The sequence below is a fragment of the Caloenas nicobarica genome, chromosome 1, assembly GCF_036013445.1.
Source record: "Caloenas nicobarica isolate bCalNic1 chromosome 1, bCalNic1.hap1, whole genome shotgun sequence".
NCBI classification, from domain to species: domain Eukaryota; kingdom Metazoa; phylum Chordata; class Aves; order Columbiformes; family Columbidae; genus Caloenas; species Caloenas nicobarica.
The window spans coordinates 37,149,329-37,161,790 of NC_088245.1; the positions used below are offsets into that span (position 1 = coordinate 37,149,329).

The window sequence follows — 12,462 nt, forward strand, 5'->3', positions numbered from 1 at the left end:
TTATTTTATACATAACTGTCAGTATAAAAAGTTTATTACATAAGAGCTGTTTTGTTTACAATATATTATATTGCTTCAAGCTGATGCAGAAAGTTCATACATTATAGTTGTACTTCGTTTACAATATATTATGTTGGTTAAATGGCACCACTGCAGTGTATTTTTAATACATGGTACTTTGCAAAACTGCAAGGCCAAAAATAACATTGAAATGAGTTATTCAATTTTTTAATTAGGCAACTTATTTATTTTTCTTAGGGAAAAGTCTAAATACACAAAATGTAATAGGCACCTTTCCTTTGTCTTAGGCAAATTAAATCCGTAGTCACTGAAATGATTCGGGTTAGTATCTATGCGGTTTTCTGCTTGAATATTGTTACTTAATTTTGAGAAAATATTTGCAGTTATATAATCAAAAAGAAAGTTTAAACATAACTGAAGTATAGTACAAAACACCATCCAAAGCACTGAAAGAAGAAGCCTACATGATCATGCTATAGAAGTATTTATAAAACTTAAAAGGGATAGTAAATATCAGCTCAGTGGTTTATAACGAAGCTAATAAAATTCCAGCCGGTAATCTCAACTGTAATGAACAGCATTTTAACATTCAATCCATGAGAGGTTAATGAAGGCTATGAACTTTGTGTAACGCGAACCGTTTCAGATATTGGAGTTCACCAGATATAATTGGATTCGGGTGGAACATGCCTCTCCTCGGCCTTTTTGGGCGAAGGCGTGTGCTGCCTGTGCTTGCTGCCTGCTGGCCTCAGGGCGCTCAGACCGCTGGCTCCGTACCCTGGAAAATTATCCAATTCAGGAGAAAAGAAACCACAGAAGCAGGGTCACGACCCGCTGCTAATATTTCAAGTGGAAATAGTCCTCCCGCCGCTTTTGAACAACAGATTTTGCTACGCCTTACTCAAGGGCTCGCCCCTCTCCGTGCACCCGCCCTGGGCTGGATGAGGTGCTGCCAAAAGCAAAGATGCTCTCGCCTCGCCAGGGAGCCCAGGGGACCATCGGCGCGCCCAGGCTGTCACTTAGCCCTGGGTTCACAGGTGCACAGCCCACGCCGGGGTGGAGGGAGAGCCACACCGATCCGCCAGCCCTGGGCTCTGAAGAGGGGCGTAAGCATCACCCCCCAGGGAGAACCTGCGCCAGCTACCTGAGCTTGGCTTTGGTTTATGGCTGAATGCAAAGAGAAAGAACAGCAGTGACAATAAACACCTACGGGGGAAAAAAAACCCAGTCTGAAACAGGCTTAGCAGAGCTGCTTTGTTGTGGAAAATGAAAACGAACAATAAAAACAGAATTCAAAGTATTATGTTGTAGTTATAGTTTCATTTACCCATCTCATTACTAAAAGCTCATGGAAATGATGTTGAAAAACTGAGTCCCAGGTTCAATTGTTTTTAACCACTTCTTTTTAAGAAAACAGCTTTACCAAGGAGCCATTGATTTGATGGAGTATGAACCAAGGCTCTCGAATTAGCTATACATCTCCTCTCAAGATCAGGAGAAGTTTGGTTTTATTTTAAGAAAGTGAACTGCAGTGCATGCAGACTTCTATGTGCAATTTCAGCCCTACATGGGTCCTTAAAATGGGGATGAATTTTACCCGATCTCAATTTCTTTGCTGAATACAAAGAGAGTTTTGCAGTGCTAAACACAGCAGGACTGTACCCAAAGTACAAGTAATTAAGGATGGAAAACGGTGTGATTATTGACTCCTTGTAATATAGTTATGAGTTCTGGTTTTGTTGTACAGGTAATTACTTCTTTGAGGATGGTCATCCACAGTACCTTTTTTTTCACCTGCTGTCTTGAGTTCTTTATAAGAAGAGTATTACAAGAAGAAAACGTTCATATTGAACCTAGGAAGTTCATATTGATTTCCATTTTTTCTAACCATATCAATGGTATTTCTCCTTCAGGGAATGACATAAATACTTAAACACAGATCCACTAGTTAACAGCAGAAAAGTGGACTTCCCAAACTTAATTTTAACAGCATAAACCATTTTAGTTAGATAATACTAATTTTTAATGAAAAAACTATATTTATTCTAATATATTTTAATGCGATACAAATCATAGGCATAAACAGAATTTAAAAAAAAATAATATTCAGTTGATGCAGCAATGTGAGGTTCACATTTCTTGTGACTAATTGGTAGGTTTTATAGCTGCAAATTTTTTCAACTTTTTTATCATCGCCACTTAAAACATTAAATGTCAATCATTAGCTAACAGTGTTTCAGCCAAACATTAATACCTCATAGGAGAATGTACAGAACATCTCCTGAAGATCCGCTGTCACAACACTGTTGCACATGAAATATAAAATTGAATCTGAAGTTGTTACTGGATATATACAATGGTATTTCAAATAATTTTATAGTGCCATTTGAAATCCAGCGAAATGATCAGTTGCCTCGGCAGGTGTCGAATGGGTCAATAAGCGCAACAGAAATTAATTTTAAGGACTTTAACTTTGCTTTGGGACAATATCTTTTGTGGTGTGTGAAGCATGGGTGGGGAAGAGAACTTGAAAGTCGGTAAGCACAGATCTTACGTAACTCTTCAAGTTTTCCCTGAAGTTTATAAAGGACGTTACATCTTTTCTAAGTTTTAATCAGCTTTAAACCTGACAGAGTTTTATTTATAAAAATGCCTACCTGACATTTTAAGGCCAGCTGACATTACTGAGGAGTACTGAAGGACTTTAGATCCCTTCCATAGCATGGGTGGAAGACACATAAGGTCACCTAGAAACCTGGTTCATGCCAGATTATGGAATTTCTAATACAGGGGCAATCTTGCTAAAACACTTTTAAATTCCTCTGAAGTTTTTTTTTTTTTCAGTAGTTAAAATTATGAAGTATTGAAAATCTTTGTTTTCTTGTTTGGAATAAAGACTAGAAAAAAATGGAGCGTAGCATCACTAATGAGGCTGGAAAGGCTCTTGGAGCAGTCATTTCTGTGTGGCATCGGATGTGTAAGAGCCCCAGCAGGGACTCTCCGGGTTCGTTTCTCACTTACTTTTGTTGCAGTGTCTCCCATGCCAGCCTTCTTTGCACTGGCACTTGTTGGGCTCAGTACAGGTGCCGTACGGGCCACAGCCGGGTTCGCAGACAGCTGTAAGATAGTGAGCACACACACCTGACCTTCTGATGTTCCATCCAGAGACAGGGTTGCATATGTGCTTTCCCTGCTTTTGTTCCTCATGACGGGCTGGTCCTGTCACAGGCTGGGGCTCTCACAGTAAATCTGTGACTTTGCACTGAATGGGTGCAGAGCCCCGAAACATTTCGCCTCCCCTATTCCCTGGCAAGGTCTGGCTCAGTCTCTGGCAGGAGAAGCAGATGGAACAGTAGAGCTGAGCGTGCACCAGAACCAGTGGGAGAGAAGGGCAGCTCCCATCACCCCCCGACAAAGTGCTCCCATTGGATTTTAACATTGCAATGTATTGATGTTTTATTAAGCATTTCTTTATTACTAAACTGCTATTAGTAAGCTGACGCATCGCTGGTTTATAGAAACTCAGGGTACAGAAGAAACTGTGGGGAGGCATTTGTAAAAAACCTTTCTGTTTTTATAATTCCCTTAAGTCTGGTGTACGTTGTATGTCCAGAAAGTAAATTAACCTTAACAAACAATTAGTTCTGACATTGTGTAAAAAGATACTGTACAGCCAGCTTGATATTCCTACAACAAGGACTGATACAGTGATTTTGGTACTTACGCTTTGAACACAGGTCTCCCTGGTAGCCTTTGGAGCACTTGCATTTATTCTTACCAGTACATTTGCCTCCATTTCGACAGGGCTGATGGCATTTACCTAGAAATTGAAAGCATAAAACCAATGGTCTTAGTCCCCTGCACCTACTGGAGACAAGTGTCTGAGAAGCCTGCCTTGTACCCGAAAAACTCATTGGATGCTGGCGTAGGAGTGTGCATTGTGGGTCCATCAGGAAGCCTCTGCTGCAAGTCTGTGCTTCCAACTTATATGCATTCTTCTGCTTTGAAAATATGATAATGATTTGGCACAGCCAAAGCCTGTGTGTCCACGCAGCTTTTGCCCAGACTTGTGCCACTTGGGAGTACGCAGAGTCCCCCATGACACCAGCCAGTATTGCCTCCCGCTCTCCTCACCCTTTGTGGGGGAGGCAGCAGTTTTTGGATGTGGTGTTTGCAAAGAGTGGGATCCATACCCAGAGGGCACAAGCAGAAGAAAATCTAGTGGCATCCATGAGAGATTTTAAGCATTAGGAAGCTCAGTTACTGACAGGTATGGTGCTACTTGCAGACAGTAGATAGATTGGGTGGGTGTGTTGTCTTGTGGCTGTGGAACACCACGATGCTATGGATGGTGCAGTGAGGACTGTTCCACACCACAGCTCAGAAACTAAAGGTGCATTTAAAAGTACACCCTTCTTTCCTGTTTGTAAAGAGCAGAGCATCTTTGGCAACAGTAATTAAAACTGGCAGACATTTTTTGAGGCTTTTGGTCTGGAAAATACTTTCCCTCACATTCATGCTTTGCCAGAGGAAAATACTGGGTCTGACAGTGCTCCTCAGTCCCGACTCGTCTGGAAGGGATGAGGTCCATGCTGGCGGAGGAGATCCATACTCAAGTTCTTGCTGGGCCTGACTCACACCAAGGGCCTTCCTCAGACTTAATATCAGGTCTCCCATCAGCAGACTGTCAAACCCTTGTTAGAATTTATCTGCATTATTGGACTAGTTAAATCTTTACTTGTCTCTAGGAAGGGTGAGCACAGTCCCTCCAAGCTGAGGGAGGCTCACTGCCACCTCCCTGGCCACTCTTGGGCCACCAGGAGCTACACCCTCAACCTCTCACCTCCTTGGTGGCCATACGTACCAGTGCGGCTTTTCTCACTGTTGTACAAAACCTTGTTGCATCCTTTCTAATCCCACAATATTTTCTGAATTCTTTGGAACAGCAAAAAGAAACCCCAACCCCTTCCTAGATTTAGCACTAATATTTACCTGAATCTACAAGCAAATAAAAACTGGAACTTGGGGCAGCAAACTGCTTCCTTTCCTTTTTTTTAAAAAAAGGAAATTAACTGAGACCTACACATGATAATTTAAGCATCAACACTCATCCTTTCCACTGCTGGTTTGCTGTGCTGAAAAACGCAGTGAATGCACTCATATCATGGTCACAGGCTCTCCCCTTAGGAGCTCAATACCCCAGTAGCGCTTGCTCAGCTCTCAACCCCATCAGACTTCTGCGATGCATGTATGTATTGTCAATATAAAAGAGACATTTGTTCCTAATGTATATAAGTATCTTAACAGCCCTGAAACAAGCTTCATAACCAGTCGACTGAACAAACCATGCTAAGGAGAGTTTCTGCAAAAGCATCATTTCACTGCAGAAGCCTTTGGAGAGGGAACATGTAGGTTCTCTAATTTGCAAGCATTTGGATCTGAAGTAATTAATGACTGAAAGGAGCAATGCTGAGGAAATCTGGGGATTCTCCTACTTCTTGAAGTAAATCTGAAGGATATGAGTCAAGGGGTATGATACCAACTTTCACAGAGCTGCATTAGGCAAACACTTGGCTCAGCACAGCTCAATTAACTTTGGACTAAGATTTTTTCACAAATTGAAGGACAGAGTAATAACTCTCTCTGTTATTGACTCAGACATGGAAAAAGCAACAAAACAGTTGGTAACAAATGGGGAGGAATCCAAAACAAAATAAGACTCTCTGCACTCAAACTGAAACACTAATTAGAGACAATGCATAACCATAGTTAGAAAAAATCTGGAAGACTGAATGCTTGTTAGTATTGTAGACTGGGTTCAGTACATTTCCCAGGAGTCTTAGAGGCTGATTCAACTGTTAGACAAGCAGTCAAAATCTTCAAGCAATATTTAAAAAAAAAATCGCAGTTTTCAGAAGATAGCTTTCTGCCTGTTGAAAGGTTTTCTCCCCTTGTTATTTCAAGACTCTCATGACTGAATGTAGCTGGCCCTGGATTTAAGAAAAGAGTCTGAGCTGTGTTTCTCCTCTGGTGTTTCTAAGTCTCATCTAGCATTTCTTGCAGTCTTCCACTGTTGTGCTGGCACTGGTACAGTGCCCAGAGGTGGTAGCAGCCATCAATCACAGTCTAACAATTGCTGTCCCAGCTTTACAAAAGCCAAAGCAAGGGCATAGCTTTCCTTGCTCTCATCGACATGATCGCAGCTAGGCTCTTAGCGTACTCTGATCCTGATTTTTTTTTCTTTTGTACAGAAACTACTTTACGGCCTGTATTTCAATAATTTAATTTGAGTCGCACAGGTAAGCCTTTGCCAGAAGCCAAAGTCCATCGTACCTGTCCAAAGCAGCAGTAGACTACTATAAGCTTAAGAGCCCTGGGACAGACCAATTAAGTGGAGAATGCTTAATTATACGTGGTGTGATATCAGTTCTAAGAGTTTTCCTCAAAAAACCCACTACTGACATAAAATATGTGCTTCTCAAACTTTGAACCAAAACTCATTCATCATCTGCGAAAGATCAGCATTGACTTCTTGGAGACTGAAGAAAGAAATGAGGTTCTGTCAGAGTGTCAAATTTGAACTTGATATAAGCAAAGGTAAATTCAGTGGAAACCCACACTGCTGTTCTCACTATCTGATCTGAATTTATATCAAAGGGCAATCTTTATTAATTTAATAACAATGAAGCTTTACTGCTTTCATTTGGCTTCAGTTTTGATTAGGTAAAAAGGAGTTACAAAATTCCTTGTAATGGATAGAGATATGGTGAAACATTTACTTACATCTACTCTTTATCTACATGTAAATACTCTGCAAAATGTAGGTCTTAGGTATATGTGTTCTTTCTTTGCAAAGTAATTCATTTATTGTCCCATATTAGAGTTTATTTCCATGCGTTTCCAAATGCTTTGATGATACAAATTTCATAACTGTGAGAAAAGCTTGTCTCTACTGATGCGTATTAAGAAATCAGTTGTTCTGGGCCCTCCCAGGCCAAATGCTGCTCTCTGTGCTCCTGTGAAGGCACTAGGGAATGTCAGTGAGATTATTTACAGCAGGAGAAACTCCTTGAAGAGCATCCTACTAGAAGCTTTAAGCCTAGAAAGAACAACCCGGGTGTATGTTCTCAAAATTGAAATGCTCATACTCTATTCAAGTGTGGGGAACTACAGAAGAAATCCAATTTAACTGAGCTATGAGAAAACTCTTCTTTTAGTGAGATCAAATACTTGACAGCTGACCTCCCAGATCTGTTCCATCCTGGCTGTATCTTGACCCCCAGCTTTACAGAGCGCACTTAGATCAACCATGAGCTAAGATATTTTGAATTGCTTTGATGCTAAACTTCTGAAAATAACAAGTCTTTTGATGTTTCTGACATGGATTTTCAGGCTGCCATGTGAATGCAACTTAATACGTTAAGCGAAAGCTCTCTGCTCTTACGGTTCAGTCCTCCCTCTACCCCAAGCCTTTCCATTCCCAGCTTATAGTGGCCTTTTCAGAGGTGCATAGCTACGAATTGCAGTAATGTTTGAAAACGGCTGCTCCACACAGGCTTGGTGCAGCAACACATCCCTCTGCCACAGAGGATTGCTTGCATACTTACAGCTTGAGGGTTCTTACCCAGCCCAGTTACTAGTAAAAACAAAGCAAGGTAGGGGATGAGGTGATATAGCAATGAGTCAAACATCAGCAGGAGACTTGTTTGAAGGCATGCGGCATCGGATTCCCCAAGGGCCCAACCAGCTGTGTGAGACCCTCGCTGTGAGCCCTGCGGAGGCAGGCAGCGCTTCATCATTCAGACACTGACACCAGAATAAGTTGATGTAAGTGAAAGCAAGCACACGGAGATGCTACTCACTAATTTCACATTGGTCTCCTTCATAGCCTGAAGGACAAATGCATTTTCCCAGGTAGAAGCACGTTCCTCCATTCAAACAGGTTGTTGTACAGTTTGCTGAAACAAACAAAACAGGAGTGAGCTAAGTCACTAATATGAACTCAGTCTGACTTGGCCTTTTCTGGTGCTCATCATAAATAAACATTGAGTAGGTTTAAAACATCTTTTCAGCTGGTTTACAAAGGAAGACTGAAATGTATTTTTTCCTACATAATGCTTTACATGGGCACACACACAGGTCAGTATAGAAATAGACAAGTGAACAATACAGCAATGAGATCCCTGAGGACAGACTGTGTTACGTCTTTATCAATCCTCACATGTAAAGCTCGTTAAAGGATCAAGTCACTATTGCTGTTGGAACTGCCAGTGTCTGATAAAAGGAGCACAACCTAGGACTGAAAGTTACTTCTGCAAGAGGATAATTCACTATAGTTCTTAATTAATGCCTTGACCAGAAAGAAACCTTTTTAAGTTCTTGCTGTGTGGTTACATAGATGTAAATGCTGTGTCTCTCACCTGCCAAATTACCTACATTGTGTTAGATGTGACTTTTCGCCAAAAAGCTGGGATTCATATTAATCCTTCAAGCCATTGGGAGCCTTTCATTACAATGCACTTTTGAAACATTTTTAAAATGTGGTAAAAGTCTCATCAAGGACTAGATATGAGTCAGAAGGACATTGACAACAGTTTGTGTAAGCATAACTAAAGGCCTGGGAAGGTTCCCATTATTTTGCTGGAAAGTCCACTAGGACCTTTTGCGTTTAGTCTTCACATCATACAGTTCTGCAACAATAAATGCAATGTGATGCTCTGTAACCTGCTCTGGGTCAGTTATATCTCTAGAGGAAACTACTTGGTTTTTTTCAATGTGGTAGCTTGAACTGTTACAAATTACTGTTCTGAACAAGTGATTGATCCTTGCTATCCTTCCTAAGCCACAATGCAGCAAGCAAAAAATGAATAGCCTGCTTATTTTTTCATGTGTTCAGATGCAGCAAGTCAAGGTACTAAATCATTAGTAAAACTACCTTTATTCCAGGAAACTAGAGTTCAAATAGTGAGATTTTTTTTTCCTAGGCCAGAAATATAAATGAATTCTGTGGTAAGTCCCACAGCTATCAGTGCATCAACTAAAGCGATTATCTGAATTACCCTTCACAGAGCTGGTGTATACGGATGCCTGCACATTCACCTGCGAAAGCACTTCCAACAGCTCCCAGGTTGTGCTAAAGCATCTATATGAAGAGATACAAAACTTTAAAAACTTATTTAATTCATCACTTGCCTGACTTTCCAAAACCCACTCCTGGAGGGAAACTAACACAGGGGAATAGAGAGGCTGCCAAATACGGAGCCTAGGGAGGTTTAACCAGTAGTTACCTTTGTCGCAGTTGATGCCGTAGAACCCTGGGGGACAGATGCAGAGGCCGGGGGTAATGCAGAGCCCACCGTTCATGCAGCGAGGAGCACACAGCGCTGAGGAGCAGGAAGAACGGAAAAAACATCACTGGTGTGATAGCAACTGTCTATTTGAACACACAGCACATTGCCTCCTTTAGCTACTTTTCCTTCTGCTGAATGTACAAGTCACCTTTGTAAAGCGTCTTTGTAAGTGGGTTAAATCAATTACATCTCTGGTTTGTATCTGGCAATCTGTATCCAGCGGTACTAAAAAAATGAAGACTAAATTATGTTCCAATCTGGTTTCATATGTAAGCAGAAATTGCCTTTTGTACAGTTTAATTCCAAACTGGGAAGAGCAAGGGGCCCATCTACACTCTCTGGATATTTGAAGTCTCTATAACTGGTGCTGCAGCTGGAGCCTCAGCTCTGCAGACAGGACTGTCTCCTTAGGGGTGCACTCAGAGGTGTCAGCAATGCAGTGGGGTTCTCAGGCAGGCTTTATCATGAACCCTTCCTTCTTCCTCTGCATACCTGAGCAAAGCATGGATACTTAATGTAGGCCAGGGGAGCTTGTTGCGTGGCCTGGTTTGGTAGTCAAACTGTCCTGCATGTTCCCCATGAACCTGCTCCAGAGCCTCTGTGCTCTCCCAAGCCTTCTCTGCAGTAGCGGCCACTCCACAAGGCTCTTCCAGGGAGGCACATCAGGTGGTAATGCTTCATTTTGTGGTTGCCCACAACTGGCCCATTGAGCGAGGCTGGGTCCATAGCAGTGAGTTGAACAGTATCCAGGCATAGGGTCAAGTGGGGGCACAGGATCACCCACCTTGTGAAATTGTTGGCGTCATTCCTGGCACAGCTTTGTCCCCAGTCACCCAGCAAACCCTTGTGGGCATGGCCCTGGAGTGAGAAGTAGCCACGGGCTCCTCCCAGCAGGGAGTTTGGAGGGTGGGTTTTTGGAGGGTAAGAGTTTATTAAACATACAAATGCATACTGCACCATCCCAGTTGGCCTCCAGGCCAGAGGACTCATCTTTTGTACTTAATATTTTGGATGTAGCCAGAGTGTCTGGAAGGTCAGTGAAGGATGCCATTGGAACAGGTTGCCCACAGGGACGGTTTGCTCCATCTCAGGTCACCCCAGGGAGGGTCTGACACTGGGGGAAGTGAAGGAAAAGGTAGGAAGAAGAGCTAGTTTCCTCATGAAGGCACTCAGTTTCTTGGTCCCTCACTCCTGGATTTGTCATTTGGGGCTATTAGTCACTAACGGAAAGGGAGACTCTTTCCTTCATCTTCCCATCTTCATTGTCAGCCTACCTCTAAATTAGATTTTATCTCCAAATAAACAAATGCTGAACAACAAAAGTCCTGTGCTTTGTTTCTCAGCTAGTCCTCATTAGCAGAAGAATTTTATTTAATCTGTTTACCAGATGGATTCTCTTTCATATGTGGACTCAAAATATATGAAATCTTCAGAACAGGCCATTCTTTTAGAAGAGGCTACAGTGCAGTACCTATAGTTAGGTTGAGATTATGGTAAAGAAGACAGCTGAGAATATATTTTTTTAATTACCTTTTTCACAGTGAGGCCCGTAAAATCCATCTGGACATTCGCAGACATGTCTTTCGTTGCAAAATCCTCCATTTCTGCATCCTCCTGGACACTCCGCTTTATAAAATATAATGATAATCTTAATTGGATATTATATACTGCAATGTCAGCCAACTTTTGGTAGGATCAATAAATTCCTTTGACACAACAGTAAAAATATTTGCTGACAGACAGGCAAATGCTGGCAGAAATAGAAGTTCAGCTAAGACCTCCTCAAGAGAAATTAGTTTCCTTTTTGTTAGTCTACAAATAGAGGTTTCATCATATGTTCAAACGAGTGCACAATGTGCTGTTGACAGTCTGTGCATTTCCATTGCTCTGCTGTTCTGTAAGTGGACGAGTAATGTGGCTGCTCTGCTCAATCCAGAACTTTCTCCTCCACGAGGGAACAAGCAGGCTGTGCAGGGCTTGCATCGCTGGTTAGACCTGCGCTCAGTATGCAGGACCAGTTTCAATTTCTGCAGCCTTAAGTAGACTGCGCTGCAACTTGCATTGCATTAATTGCTGTATCTGTTACTACCAAGGTGACAAAATGATGAAATCTGTATTCAAATGAAAGAGTTCAGCTTCAAGGCTAGAGGAAAGAAGGCCAGAAAGGAAGACAAAAGCATTCCTGCACAGTGGTCCTATGTCATCATCCAACTCATTCACATCTCAGCTATCCATCAAATGCTGGTTAAAGCATTTGGCAATGCTGGCTGCATTATGCAAGGATGAGAAATACCTCTGGGTACCATCACCATCCTCAAAACACCAGAGTCCATTGAACAAGAGGCAAAACAAATTGAACCCCATGGAACCCCATGAAAACATGACTGCTGGGTAGAAACGCAATTGCTCAAAAATACCTTCCTAGATGTGTCACAGAGAAGGCTGCGGGCAGGAGAGGCTGCCTACTCCCATTAGAAAACGTGAACATCGCTTGTGATCAGTGGTACCAGGGCCACAAGGCAAGTTTAGCAGAGTAGGCGTGACGTTCTCATCTTGATGTCATGCTGGGTGACACTCCAAGTGAGAAGGTTCAAAAAACTCTGAGGCACGCCGAAACTCAGAGAGCAATCTTAATGCAACCGTCTCAACCCAAACTTGAAAGTAATCTATTAGACAGCAATTGGCTTTAATGTTGGCATCAGGTCTTTTTTTTTTTCCTTTAGTGTAACAGTCCTGTACACATCGAGACTAAGAACACCTTCCAACAGCATCCTCACTTCTCCTCCATTGCCTTGTCACCTGATTTGCTCAGAAAGTGCCAGCACCTACCGACCACAGGCTGTGGAGATGTGCCACTGATTCACACCGATTCCCAGCTGAAAAATACCCGAGTTCAAATTCGAGCAGTTATAGCCTTTAAAGTGCACTTGTTTCATGTGGTAAGGAGCAGTAAGATGTCTATAAATTCAAGAGGATCATGTTGCCGGAGACATTTTTGCAGCCCACAGAGATACTTTAAACTGCAACTCCTATTAATACCGAGGAATACATAATCCTGGACTTAAACAAATTGGAATGATCCTTCCTTCTT

The 12,462-nt window shown here is 42.1% G+C and overlaps 1 protein-coding gene across 1 annotated transcript in view; it reads right to left on the minus strand.

Moving 5' to 3' along the window:
• Positions 1 to 485: 485 nt before the first annotated feature.
• The window catches only part of WIF1 (WNT inhibitory factor 1), a 40,301-nt gene continuing 28,324 nt past the window's right edge, over positions 486 to 12,462 (minus strand). The window contains exons 5-10 of the mRNA XM_065658263.1: positions 10,902 to 10,997; positions 9,309 to 9,404; positions 7,884 to 7,979; positions 3,746 to 3,841; positions 3,043 to 3,138; positions 486 to 799 (exon numbers count right to left, since the gene is read on the minus strand). Coding sequence (XP_065514335.1) covers positions 678 to 799; positions 3,043 to 3,138; positions 3,746 to 3,841; positions 7,884 to 7,979; positions 9,309 to 9,404; positions 10,902 to 10,997 — 602 coding nt within the window. The 3' untranslated portion in view covers positions 486 to 677. The remainder of the gene's footprint in view (positions 800 to 3,042; positions 3,139 to 3,745; positions 3,842 to 7,883; positions 7,980 to 9,308; positions 9,405 to 10,901; positions 10,998 to 12,462) is intronic.